The sequence below is a fragment of the Erpetoichthys calabaricus genome, chromosome 3, assembly GCF_900747795.2.
Source record: "Erpetoichthys calabaricus chromosome 3, fErpCal1.3, whole genome shotgun sequence".
Classification (NCBI taxonomy): domain Eukaryota; kingdom Metazoa; phylum Chordata; class Cladistia; order Polypteriformes; family Polypteridae; genus Erpetoichthys; species Erpetoichthys calabaricus.
The window spans coordinates 161,883,830-161,898,120 of record NC_041396.2 but is presented as its reverse complement, the minus strand read 5'-3'; the positions used below and the strand labels follow the sequence as shown (position 1 = coordinate 161,898,120).

The following is a 14,291-nucleotide window of genomic DNA, read 5'->3' as shown; positions in this document are numbered from 1 at the left end:
TCGAAGGAAAGCATCGAAATGTAACGTAACACGTCTCCTAATAGTAGCTGGTGACAGCAAGTAAAGTTTCAAGGTAAGGTATTGTAGTTGTACTCACTATCGTGGAGCTGAAGAGTGGTGACGTGTTGCATGTTGATTAGCACATTCAAGTAAGAAGTTCACCCTCCACTGTACATATCACAACATCGACCCTTTAAACCAATAATATAAAATGTAAAATATTCAGGTTGTAAAGGAAGCTGTTAGCATCGCGTATTTCTCCAGAACGTTTTTTTTTCTTAACTTAAAACGTGCTTCTGAAAGATTTGTATTCAAAATCATTTTGATGCGTGTACTTAAGAAAACTCATTCGATGTATTCCATTTGGATCACCGTGGTTTTCTAGGATATAGTGCAATATGAGAACAAATTAAGTTGTGCTCTCTTTATTAACTACTTATTATTTCAACTAATTTCATTATGGCTCTCATTAGGCTTAAACTGAAGATTAAAATACACGGCTACCTACAATACACGTTATTTAAAGTTATTTATTCATTATTATTCGTGCTCTTCCTTCCATTTAACTGGAGAATGTACCAAAACCAAATTTACCCAGAAACATTTGTTTTTTGCTACTCTTTACCTGAATGTATTGACTCACGTGCCTCTTTCTCTAATCTCATTTAAAAATTCGCAACAACTCATGCCGTGCTTTTTAAAACTTAAACTTCTTTTCGAACATCAGCGTTCGTCTCTTTCTTTCACTATCTCTATGATCCTTCCTTCTTCCCTCTTGCAAAGTAACTGAAAATGGTGACATATTTATAAAACTAGTTTAATTAAACTTTGCAAAGAGCAGTCGCCACATGCCCTTTTACTGTCCGACTTTATCCGGTCAACTGCAGTTTGGTCTGACCGACTCGAACTTCCCGCCGTCCTCCTTTCGTGATATTCATGAAAAAAAAAAGTTCTAACTTCTGTACTGACAGGGTATGGTACATTTTATCCAAAAATAACAAATAAATTCGTTAAAATGATAAATGGCACCGTTTAAATTAATATTTCTATTTCATTTAAGCTTGAAGGTAATTTTCGGGATGCGCACTACACAATAAGTCATTGCACGATCTGTGCAGGAATATTATATAAATATTAAAACATTTATCAAACGTTTGATATTTTGTTCATAAAGTATATCAGCCGAAGGAAGTGTGAATTCTGGATCACTGTGTATTTTGAGTTGTTCAGTTCAGTAGTGTATTACGAATTTGTAAAGTGTTTAATCCTGTATTTCAGTTCTGGGCAGTGCAAGCAGAAGCCGATCCCAGCAGCACTCGGGGCAAGGCGGGAACAAACACTGGACAGGACGCACTCGTGTACACCCGCGCTCACGGTAAGATATATGATATGATATATGATACAAAAGGGACCTCAAAGAATGAAAGACCTGACATATAGAAATGAACGAATTAATTAGAAAATGTAATAAAGTAAGAAAGAAAGTGGCTTTAGAAATATTTAAAATGGTTATTTTTCTTATTTTAAACTGCCCTGCAAAAATGTATTTTATTACATTTTGACGTCACCCAATGAATGCGTAAATGTCTGCTCAAAAATAAAATTTATCATCACCAGGTATACTAGTAGATCTGTCTTAAAGCAGCTACAGCAGAAACAACAGTAAAGATCTTTATCGTATTTTCCTTATTGGATGCATTTTCTTATCATGCGCTCTTCGATGCAATGCACCAATAAAATAAATTTAACGGAAAGTGAAGCGAAAGTCGGGCGGATAATAGTTTTTCGCTTAACCACTGACTTTATTAAACTGATTGTCACATACAGACAGAAAGTGGTCCAGAGAGGGCGGCGAAATAGATGATGCGGCTCAAAGTGAACTTTAACGAGAGCAGCTTTAAAATGTGTCTGTGTTGTCCTTTAATATACTGTGGGATAGATGCTTTCCTCCGCTAAGATATGGGATTAGAAGTCTTTCCAAAGAGAGAGGAGTTAAGTCGGGATAGTGTGAACTGTCCCACCCCTCCAATAGGCTAAAGCAGAATTACAGCTTGTAAGACGGGCATCCCGCAGTCTCCCAGGAGACGCGACTCGACTTGGGTGTTCCAGGCTCTGCAGGGATACACTTTCGCATCTTGTATGTTTCATGTAGCCATCATTTCTGAGAAACATATTGGCAATGTTAAAAATGAACCTGTCGTGTTTCGGTAGAGTTAGGATCAAGCAATATCGTTTTAAAAGTGTCGCCTTAAATTTTTACAAAATTCATTCACAGACATGAAAGTTCTCGTTCGTCTTTGAGGTTCAGGTGTGAAATATTCGATACATCATTGCTGTCCAAGATTAGCCTTTATTCTCTTTGAGTATAATCATCAGATTTATCCTTATGAGATTAATGAATAATTAAGAAATGAACTGTTTGAACAAAATGAAATAAGTGAAATAGAAAAAGATTATGCTTCAGAATTCAGTCGTATTAATAAAATGAAGAGGATTTACTATCAGTACTAAAATCATGAAACATGAAACAAAAGAGAATACGCCTAAGCACCACTCAACCAGAGCAAATTTATGATTTTAAACATTTTCCCAACAACCAAATCAAATTTTATTTTTGCGTCCACTTGCAATCATAAATATAACAGCTGTGACATGATAACTAAGATGATAGATAGATAGATAGATAGATAGATAGATAGATAGATAGATAGATAGATAGATAGATAGATAGATAGATCCCTCGTGGTTTTATTGAAATATAGCCCAAGACTGAAAAGTATAAGGGAAGTTCTTTTACGTTTGAGTGCATTACATCGTTTCTTGAACTCTTCGTCGTAAAAAAGAAGGTAATTGTTTGTTGAAAATATGATAACTGGTATAAATTACTTTAAATCGCATTACTTAAGTTATAATAAAATAAAACAAAATAAAATTAAATTAACAAACAAGCGTTATGCACTAGGCCAATCTTGTTGTCAAGGCAACAGTAAATTACTTGGATGTAATGTAAACAGACCTTCTGAAGCTCATCTCATTCTTTTCTCTAAATAAATGAATATGTTGAATTTATATATTTATATCGAAAAATGAATGTATTACATACACACACAGTCATCCATATATACAGCTCTATATATTATTCTTATTATTTTAATTTAACTTATGTAATTTAGCTATAGAAATTAAAATTTTTTAGAGAAAGTATTTCTTTCTTGGCATTATTTATCTTAGTCTCCCCCGGTATGTTTACTGCGATGAACTGCATTTCATTTTTAGCACTTAAGAACAACGATGATCACATTAAACTGTGTATAGAAAACTGTAATCAAGTGATATTTACACGATCGGGTGTCTAAATATTCAATACATTCGTATGTAAACAGGAAATTTCATTCAAATGGAAATGTTTAATGATTTGATTTTCAAACTGAAAAATTTGGCAGGAGGATGCGTAACTCCTGATATGACTTTAGCTTTTTAATGCACAGTGTAAAGTAAGAAGCCTGATACCTTTGAACCCAGATATCAAAAGGCCATTCCCATTTAATTCAACGCTGAAGTGGGCTTGACTGAGGTTATTCCCCCATCAAAGGATCTGAAATGAAGTACGTGGGTATACACTCATTTAATGACAAGTAATTGACAAATCCGAGAACTTGCATTACCAGTGGAATAGGAGGGTATTAATTATTTAAAAACGATTAGCCTTTCTGAGAGTCCTGCACATATCCTGTCTTGTACTAGAAATATAGCCGGATCACAGAAAAAAGAAAGAAAGAAAGAAAGAAAGAAAGAAAGAAAGAAAGAAAGAAAGAAAGAAAGAAAGAAAGAAAGAAAGAAAAATTTTAAACTAAGTCAACTGTTTAATGCTTTAGATAGTGTTATTAAACAAATAACTCTACTAGCAGGTTTTGATCCTTAACCAAAGAAAGAAAGAAAGAAAGAAAGAAAGAAAGAAAGAAAGAAAGAAAGAAAGAAAGAAAGAATTTTTAAACTAAGTCAACTGTTTAATGGTTTAGATAGTGTTATTAAACAAATAACTCTACTAACAGGTTTTGATCCTTAACCAAAAATACAACTCGTTAGCAGTTGTTATATGTAAGCATATACATATATATATATATACATATATACATATATATATATATATATATATATATATATATATATATATATATATATATATATATATATTCAGTAACATAGTTGTGTTCATTCAAGCACTGTCATTTGACATATTTCCATCAAGTTTAGAAATAAATATAATCATGCTCCTCTGATTCAGTAAGTCAAGATCAAAGACATGGGCATGATTCAGCGGTGCTAACACAAACAAAACCTATCTATCTATCTATCTATCTATCTATCTATCTATCTATCTATCTATCTATCTATCTATCTATCTATCTATCTATCTATCTATCTATCTATCTATCTATCTATCTATCTATCTATCCCGAGATTCACGAATAATTAAGGAGCAAAATTAGAATGGCTGGACGAAATCGTTGTGAGGCTTAATATAGAGTACTATGAGACATTAAAATATTATATAGTACTTTTAAAATTCACTCTCAACATTTTGTACATTCTCAAAATGCCCGTTAGATTGTTGAGCTTTAGCTGCTGCTGTATAATGGACATTGTATCGCCATTTGGAATTTCTGTGTGCGCACGTGTCCTATTTTTTCCTGACGTTGTGAGGACTTATATTGTGAAGTGTGTCTAAAGAGTGAAACTCCAGCAAATTGGACAGTTTCAAGTGTTGGAGCTCATTGCTGTTGTCTGTGCGTTAATTTGTTGTGAAGTGTTTATTTGTATAAGTCCTAAAAACAAGAGCAAAGTTCTCACAGCCAACACGACACAAAGCGTTTCTCCAGGCAGCAGTGAGTAATTCTCAAAAGACCAAATATTATTGTAAAAATAAATAAATATATGCATACATAAATAAATAAATACAAATACAATACTGGATTCCTGTTCCATTTGTAATTTCAAGTGATAGTAGGCCTCGTTTGCATTTCTCTATACGTAAATTTGAAAAAGGCTTGATTGCACTGTAACTCTTAATTATGCATCATAATTCTGAAATAGCACTATATAATTAAAATATTTTGCAAAATATGAATGATAAATATTGAAGGGCAAGGCATAAGTAAACCACTTGATTTTGCTTAGTGTATTTACGAGGCGTGTCTCGAAAAATGTATAGCTTACATGAAACCTTCAGTCAGATAACTAAAAAAGAGACTGGACACCTCAATAACAATAAGGATGCACTGGACTTACCCAGGTAGCAATATATATGTATTTTATGTGAATGTTAAATGCGTTTATTTTAGACGTGAATCTTCTTCATAAAATAATCTCTTCGTTGTTTTATCCTCTATATCCGCAGGTATAAATGTTCTGACAGTCTCTGCCTCTTCTAAATCACACAGGCGCTGTTTTGAAAGTTCGGATTATTCTACAGAAGCCTCTAAGCCGCCTATATATCCTTATTTGAGTCCGTGCTGGAAATGTCGGAGTCCTTCGCACCTTTTACTGGAAATTATACTGACTGCGGAAAGTTTCTACTGTTGACATGCAAAGCACCAATTAACAATGATACGGAATGGCATTTATCAGGATGCTATATCAAACCCTGACACAACTAATAAAAAAGGTTCAGAAACAATTAAGTTCATAAATAAAAAGTGAAAGAAGCTTGTACCTGCCGCCTTTGCTGTGCCTCAGCTGCGCAGACTGCTCTGTAAATGGGCTCGCCACTTCGCAGCATTTATTTGAGCTCAAACTCTGTCACTGTTGACTTTAGCACAAAGCAAAGATTTCACAGCCGCGCTAGTTTTAAAAAAATGATTATTTTACCAAGATATCGATCAACGTTATAAAAATTCAGTTAAGCATAATGGCTAAAATGAAGAGTATACGAAATATAATATCTGTGTAAATTTGCTAAGTGTGACGTGTTAGTGTGGTAAGTTTACCCTCTTGGAATTTGGTTTTAGATTTTGTTGTGTTTACTGACTCTGTTTATTCACAGATCGCGACGGTATAAAGCGGGTTTGCAGTATCATGCTCAGAGAAAAAAAAACTGAAAGGAAAAACACCCTAAAAGTAAAGTATAGGTTTCGAGTAAACCGAACGGTGGGAATAAGAGCATGCGGACTCTGGCAAGGACAACGGGTACTCGAGTACTGATCTGTGGGAGAGAAGACTTTTTTGACTCATCAAAATGACATCCGAGGTTTTGATTTATTCGGAAAGAACTACATTTTATCTGTTAGGATCAGTGGAGTGGGAGACACTAAGTAGTTTAAAACTACCCCCCTGACAATGGCTCTGTGATATGGAACATAACAGGTTAGAGCATCGCATTCAGAGTTCATTGTTCCCAAATCTGCCCTATTTTCCCCTTCTATTCTCCTGCATCCCGGGAGGCTTTTATGTGGTAATGAAACAAATTTCATGCTTGGATCGCAACGTGTGTGTCCTCCCGCAGGACAGAAACAGAGAAGCGACTGGGTATCTGCCATGGGCTCGGCTTTCTTTGGACAATGTGGAATTTAAGCAGGATTTAAATGTTGTTATTTAGGTTCGGCTTCAATTTGTCCCTAAAGTGTTATGCGTGGGAAACTAAACGAAATTGCAGTTGGGCAAAAAAAAAAAAGTCTCGCCTAATGTCAGCCCCCCTGTTCTACACACACAGGAAAGATAGAGGGAAAAAAGAGTAACTTTTGCAAAAAGTGTAATGCTAAGCCCTTGTAACTGACCGTGTTCAACTACATGATTTGTATACTGTAGTGTCTCAGCTAAGCAATTTACACGGCAATTTTCATAGCTGAAGTCATTCTAAAATATTAGAATTTGCATGCATTACATGAAAACAATTCTAATGAAATGTTACTTTGTCAAAAAGTCACATCTGTCTACTTGAATTTTAGATTTTATATTTCTTTATTAGCATTTTAATCATCGTGTAGGATTGAAGTAAATGTGAAAAGAAATAGAATAGGAAATATAAAAATATTGAACGCTGGGTATTTTTCAGCGCGGAAATGTTTAGACATGTGTGCATACTGGCTCTTCTTCATTGCTGAAGTGGTGATTTACAAACTTTTAAAGACTAATAAAATCTCAAAATGGCCATTTTTATATAGACAGAGGTCTGTTGGAAACAATGAACAGAAGGGCCTCGACGTCTCCTAAAGATCCCACTCACTTAAAGTAGAAGACGACTCAAACGAAATTACTTTTATGTGTGTGTGTGTGTGTGTGTATATATATATATATATATATATACAACCACTATATATATATATATATATATATATAGAGAGAGAGAGAGAGAGAGAGAGAGAGAGAGAGAGCTGTCTTTATCTGTGTGTACGTTTGGAAAGGTGTTTTAATCGCTAACTAAAAAAAATGTTCTGTTTTATAACTGAATTTACTTTAGCTCTGAATTGAAGTTCATCAGCATTGTCGTGTAGGTTACTAGGTTCAGATCTCTGTCCGATCAGTCTCTGTTCTGAGTTTCCACATTCTCCTCTTGTGTGAAGTAGATGTTCTCCAACATCACAAAGATTTGTGTGTTGAGCATTAAGTTGATGGGCTAATTTTTATTGGCCCGGCATAAGTTAGTGTGGGCGTGTGAATGTGTCCTGCCTTCAACTTACCGCCCCCGTCCAGGGTTAGCTCCTGCCTTAAGCTCAATGCTGCCTGAAAAAGCATAGTCTCCCGGGGACCCTCTATTGGTACAGGGTGGTTTGAACTATATGGATGAATGGATGTGTGAGAGCTCTCTCTCTCTCTCTAATTTTCTATTAAAAATAACTGCATTCAAAATTAGTTTAAAAAGGACAAACATAATGATCACGTAGGAATCCATATGGTTGCTCTTATAAAGCAATGTATAAATAATGAAGCGCATGACATACTAAATGATACTTCAGACACAAAAGTCGGTCCTTCAGACGTGTTTTCCTTTAATTTAAAATACTGTTTTCTTGTGCTCTTATTTTTAAAAAAATATAATCTGCACCAAAGTAAAAAAATCAAATGTAGTAATGCACTAAGAATAAAATTTATGCACGATAAAATGAAAAAAAAACGTATGTGGATAATTTTTTTTTGCGCTAAGTCAAGTGTAGAAAATATTTTATATTATATTGCGATTTGGAGAACAAACACAATTTGAGGAGATTGGGCTAACTATTAAGCATTTGAATCATTCCTAAGGATGGATGGATATAGATCTTCTTACATACAAGTTTAAAAAAAAATAAACATTTTTAAACAGAATAGAAAATGATACCTTACTGACAAATGTTCTTATTTTGATCTTTTTATAGTCTATATCACTAAAAAGTGTTACATTGTTCACGTCATCTTAAATTTTGCATTAACACATTCTATGCACAATACAAAACGGCCTGCATAACTATTTTTATATAAGAAATGGTTTCGTCTGATGAAATGTAAAGAATTGATTAATCTATTAATGTTCTGCACATGTCAGCGATGTTACATCAGTAATAAAAATAATTATAAAGGAAATGGAGACTAAAAAGTGGAGTGTATTTATACATTTGATTACATCTTGCCTGAAGAAGGGGCCTGAGTTGCCTCGAAATCTTGCATATTGTAATCTTTTTAGTTAGCCAATAAAAGGTGTCATTTTGCTTGGCTTTTATACATTCATAATGGCTAACACGGTACAACACTCTAGTAATACATTTGCACAAAAATATGTACCTTTCCTTTTATTGTTTTACTTAGCAATGGCATTCCGAGTCTGGCTTTGTGTTGTTTATGACAATCTTGCCGTTTTAAGAGACTAAAAGGCAGAAAGATAGCAGACAATCCGCCTTCACCTGGCGCCACTCGGACTGCATCACTCGAATTTTTAGTCTTTCGTGTTTGGAGTTAGACAGAGTAGCCCAATGGATATTAAAGACCTTGTAGTAAAGCCATTTCAGCACAAACTGGGTCTCAGTTACAACTTAGCATACCTGCCTTGTTTAGTAGGTTAAGTATGTTTCATATCTACCAAAAATACCAGCTAACACTTTCCCAATATAGTGTATAGCACTTTCATCTATTAGGCTAATACCGCGTAAATTAGATGAAACAAAATATTTATCAGATAGATAGATAGATAGATAGATAGATAGATAGATAGATAGATAGATAGATAGATAGATAGATAGATAGAGATCACTATATAATTGATAAATGTATATGTGTGACGATACGCGCAAATTTATAATAAATCGTACAGAATTTTAAAAAATTCAAATAACCACTTAAATATAGGGTTTTTGCAATTCATTTTTACTACCAGAATACACATTTACAATGCATAAATAAAAGAATACACAAACGATAAATTACTCGTTTGAAGCACTTCACTCTCCCAAACAGTATCTAATAGTCAATTACAGCAATATATCCCAACCTTTATTTCATTATTATACATAGAAACCGTACTTTGGTCCATATTATTTTAATCGCATATCATTTATCATTGCATCCGTTTTACAAAAAACAAAACAAAACAAAACAAAAAAAATGTACCAAACAAACTTGACATCTAATCAGAGTAGAACATCAAAAATATTCAGAGGTCATATGCACAAACTATCATTTTACAAAATTTACAAAGTGTGCGCGTGAGGGGTAGTTCATTGGCCTTTAAACGCTTAGGAGGAGTTCATGATAGGTCGAGAATACACACCTTGATAGTAAGACGCGGTTTCACTGGAAATTGGCGACGAGTCTAAGCCCGCTTTGCTCGCCATTGAGCCCATGGAAAGGCCTCCAGCCATGGGAGAGCCATATCCCGAGTAATGCATCACCTGTTCGTACGTTTTAAGGTCCATTTTGTGATGTTGTTGCTCAGACGACATTAAGTTATTAATAGAGAACGGGTGATTAAAAGAATAGTGGTGCTCCGGTTTGAGATGCGTTTCATGGGCGAGCACCGAGTGATGTTGTGCCATCAGGTGCTGCGCTTGCGATGTAGGGGAGGCTGTGTGATCCGGACTGACAGACTGACTGGCCTTCAGGTCCGACATGGACCGCTTCTGCTCGTTTGAGGAGGAAGAAGTCGAATGGGGGGATTCGTTGCCATTGCAGCTTTCCGAGCTGCTGTTGGATCCCCCGTCAGAAGCTTTCCTAGATGACTCCTTTGAAACCTGGATCTTATCACATTTGAAGCGTTTCTGTCTCCTCAGATAGCATCCGTTCTCGAACATATTGCCAGAGTCTGGGTGCAGGGTCCAGAAGGATCCCTTGCCAGGTTTATCCGGTGATCTAGGCACTTTCAGGAAGCAATCGTTGAAAGACAGCGAATGGCGAATAGAGTTCTGCCATCGCTGCTGGTTCTGTCGGTAAAAGGGAAAGAGGTCCATGATCCACTGGTAGATTTCACTGAGGGTAAGCATTTTGTTGGGCGATTGCTGAATTGCCATTGTGATCAAAGAGATGTAGGAGTAAGGAGGCTTTGCGTGAGTATAACTTCTTCTGTATGTTTTGGGGTCCCTCGAGCGGTTAATGTTGGACTGTCCATACATTGGACTCATAGCGTTCATGTTGGTATACGATGTCAAAGCATTCATTGCCGGTGCCTGAGCGCTCATTGGGCTCATGCTAGGGCTAAGAGCCGTACTCATACCAGTCATGCCAGTGCCCATACCGTTCATAGCACCAGGTCCCGGAGACATGCCAGTCATAGAGGGGCTCATCCCCGTGTTCACATACGACATGTTCATGGAGCCTGCCGTCATGTTGGCTGTGGTGCTCATGCCAGACATTGTCATGTAGGTGTTCATGCCGTTCATTCCGAGTCCGGGGTTCATGTTTCCTACAGATGTGTAGCACTAGAATAAAAGAAAAGAAATATATAAATAACGAACACCAAACAATCTATAAATTACGTTTTATGATAGAAAAGTTCTGAAATTGTTCATCTGTTTCATAATGACATTATTACATGTATATGTATGGTTGACGCCTTAATCTTGTGAAGGCAGAAGTTTGTCAGATTTAGTTTGACAAAATAAACTGCTTGTGTTACTAATAAATTCTTGTTAAATGAATTTAAACCGATAGAAATCAATTCTTGAAAGAACAATACATCCTAATTTTTCATTTATTTGAAAAAATTCTATTCAAAGCAAAATCGCCAGCGTTAAATAAACTCTTATAGAGTAAAGCAACATTTTTCCATGTATACACTTCTAGGGTTAATGTAGCACTGACGGGTTTCTGTGGCATTAAATGTTACGAACAATCATTAAAAGTACGGTATATATGAGAAATTGCTTGTTAGAATGCACATACTTTTATTTAGCGAAAATATCCTCTGCAAGCAGACAGATTTAGTAGCTAGAGTATTCATTAACTTTACTATATGATTAGTTAAAAATGTTGTACAAGGCGGTTTAGTTTACACGATCCAAATAAATAAAATAGTTATATATATATATATATATATATATATATATATATATATATATATATATATATATATAAACGGTATACACACTTATATGTATAAAACCGTATACGTATGCGCGGGTGTGTAAACGTGTGTGTATTTCACCAGCTAAAATTATGTGGGTTTGTAATGTTACAATCTTCTTACTAAATACTTTAATGATAAAACTTTGAATTAATTTAAAGAACCAAATTACACGTACACAAGTAAAAAAACACATTGTGTGCATTATTATTTAAGCCGCGACATTTCCTTAAGGACATGTAAGCTCAAATGCTTTCTGTCTTTGTATAGTTTACTGGTGTGATTGTACTTTCTGTTTATCTGTACACTATATATACAAACATATACACATACACATATTTGGTTGTAGGTCACATAGTGATGCAGTAATCTTTGGTGCCTAAAAGAAATGCGTTTGTTCAATTGTTAGTATTAGAAAAAAAGTTTTTCTCACATGCCAAACTCAAGTTTGCAGCGCAGCTCAGAGATCGAGGAGGATTTGGAGGCGCCTCAAGTCAATATTTGATCACAAAGTTAATATTATCTCAGGGCTAATACTGAGTTGTATAAAAAGGGATCGGCTTTAGGCAAAAAAATAAAGGCTACCCACCTCTGGTTCTCCGTAGTAGCTGCTCCAGTCAGAATGTTCGTGTCCTTCCATTTTTACTGCGCCCAACATCGTGGAAGCAGCAAAACGCGTAACTTATAACTTCTCGAAAGAAGATAAAATGCAGCTTCCCAAGTTAAAAATCACAGGCCTCCAAGTTCCCAGAAAACAGTTCTTATTTGTAGTGAAGGGTTTGTTCATGTGTAGGTTTCGATACAGTGGTGCCGAGAGGCTGTGAATAGCGTCTGATGATGACAAGACCTGAAGTGACGTTGGTGGCTGGCGGTAGTCTCTATGATATAGCTGTGAGTGCCAGACGAGCCTCCAATCCCTATTTCTTCGCAGCCCTATTTGAATAATCAGCTCACACCTAGGCGTGAGACTCCTCGGCTTGGCCCTCTATTGTGCACCTGCACTAACTATAAAGAATAAAGCCATTTGAATGGATTCATTAAACCCTAATCTGATTGCCTTTCAACAGAAAAAAAGACTGCTTTAAGTCATGCTACACTAATGTGTGTGCGAGAATGCTTTTATTTTTCTGTTTATCAGACTTTCTCGATTAGGTTTAAACATAAAAGTTGTACTGCAATATTTATAAAAATAAACAACAACAACGACAAAGCAACATTTCATTGGGCTGCAGCTTTAAAAAACGAGGTATTTCATGGAAGCGTCCCAAATTATAGTTTAACAGTTTGGAAATTTTGCATGGGCATGATTTCTTATTTTGCCAAAACAGCCTTGGCATTACAATAACAATCTGCTTCCAGAGTCTACGGGTTTTTTCGAAACACTGTCAAACGTTTAGCCAAAGACAATGATTTAGGATTAAAAACAGTTCTGAATCAGTGTAAGATAACAAAACCGTGAATTAATTTAGAAGCACGATAACAAATGGATATCGATTAAAAATATTTTCATTAATTCATATACATAAAATATGAAGCATGTGGTTGCTTTACATTGCGAAATAATCTCCTTTCTACTCGTTTCTACCTGCCTGTCTTGCAGGTGACAGTGCTTTCTGCTGGTAAAGGCCAGTCATTTTATTGATTCTACAGGACACGCTTGCTGTTTGAGACATTAAATAAAGCAAAGTTTATTTAATGTGTTTGATCATCAGAGATTTAACGGATCTCTACAGCGATGACTGATAAAGCAGCCTTCAGAAAACACCGCTGCTCTTTGAAGTGGAATTAATCTTAGCATTTCTCTTCTAATTTATTTACCGATTACATAGAGACTAAGAGGTAAAATATTTACGGGACTCTTATTATAAATAGGGCTAACTAGACAGTGAAATGCATTCCACCGCAGTAGTGTCAGTGTTTCGTTCCCCTTTTGTGACATAAATGGATGTTTGCACGTATGTCAATTTTAAGATTTTGTTTATTCTGTATTTTTTAATTTAAAGTAATCAGAATAATAAAAGACAAATACACATATATTTAAATATATATACACTTTGAAAAACAGAAATGTAGTTTTTACTAGTGTTACTAGTAATACGTGTTACAATATAACATCGACGTTTTGCAGTAATTTTACTTCATTAATGTAGATTATATGTCAGTAAATAAAAAGAAATAAAATCACTTAAAACGTTACAATTGTTAAAAGGTAATGGATTAGTTATTAATAAATAAAAGCTTTTAATTGAAATACATGCTAAATTATACCGTCACACTTTAAAATGTGCTGCACATAAGCATTTAATTGCGACGTTGTATGCAAAATTAACAATTATTTTCTAAGGGCTGGCGAATTACTAAAGTATCAATGCGCCCTCTATTGACCAAAGGAGAAAAGAATCCCAGTATCTGTTGTTATAGTTGCCCAAATGTTACTCTTTTAGTGTGCGAGTATGTGAGTGTACCGTGGGAGTATATGCATTTCGAAACAATGTTTTTAATATGCTTTTGAAATGTGCAAATTAAAATTTAAAACACCCTTGGTTGCGTAAACACTCCGATGAGGCGCTAGTTTTAGAAATGGCTATGCAAGAAAAAATATTTCAATAGCTTAAACAGAATTGGTCTTATATCGTTCTAAAATAGTGAAAACTTAACTGCACATTTATTAGACAAATACAAGACATTTCATATTTCCAGAATGCATTTACACTTTTAAACTAGTATATATTAAACATAACTTTTATTACTGTTAAAACAGCTTGCA

General features: G+C 35.1%; 1 protein-coding gene and 1 long non-coding RNA gene across 3 annotated transcripts in view; one reads left to right on the top strand and one right to left on the bottom strand.

The window, feature by feature from the left end:
* Positions 1-14,291, top strand: part of LOC114648437 (uncharacterized) — a 33,187-nt gene that overhangs the window by 1,404 nt on the left and 17,492 nt on the right. Inside the window, exon 2 of the long non-coding RNA XR_003715700.2 lies at positions 1,279-1,375. This is a non-coding gene — a long non-coding RNA (uncharacterized LOC114648437). The remainder of the gene's footprint in view (positions 1-1,278; positions 1,376-14,291) is intronic.
* On the bottom strand, positions 9,313-12,714 carry foxa2 (forkhead box A2). 2 transcript variants are annotated; one of them, XM_028797464.2, is made up of 2 exons: positions 12,114-12,714; positions 9,313-10,880 (listed from the first exon to the last, which is right to left on the bottom strand). In XM_028797464.2, exons 1-2 carry the CDS (start codon positions 12,180-12,182, stop codon positions 9,702-9,704), a joined length of 1,248 nt encoding a protein of 415 aa, XP_028653297.1. In that variant the 5' UTR covers positions 12,183-12,714; the 3' UTR covers positions 9,313-9,701. The 2 variants fall into 2 exon arrangements, with proteins under 2 accessions (XP_028653297.1, XP_051780345.1); XM_051924385.1 differs by lacking the exon at positions 12,114-12,714 and adding an exon at positions 11,958-12,052.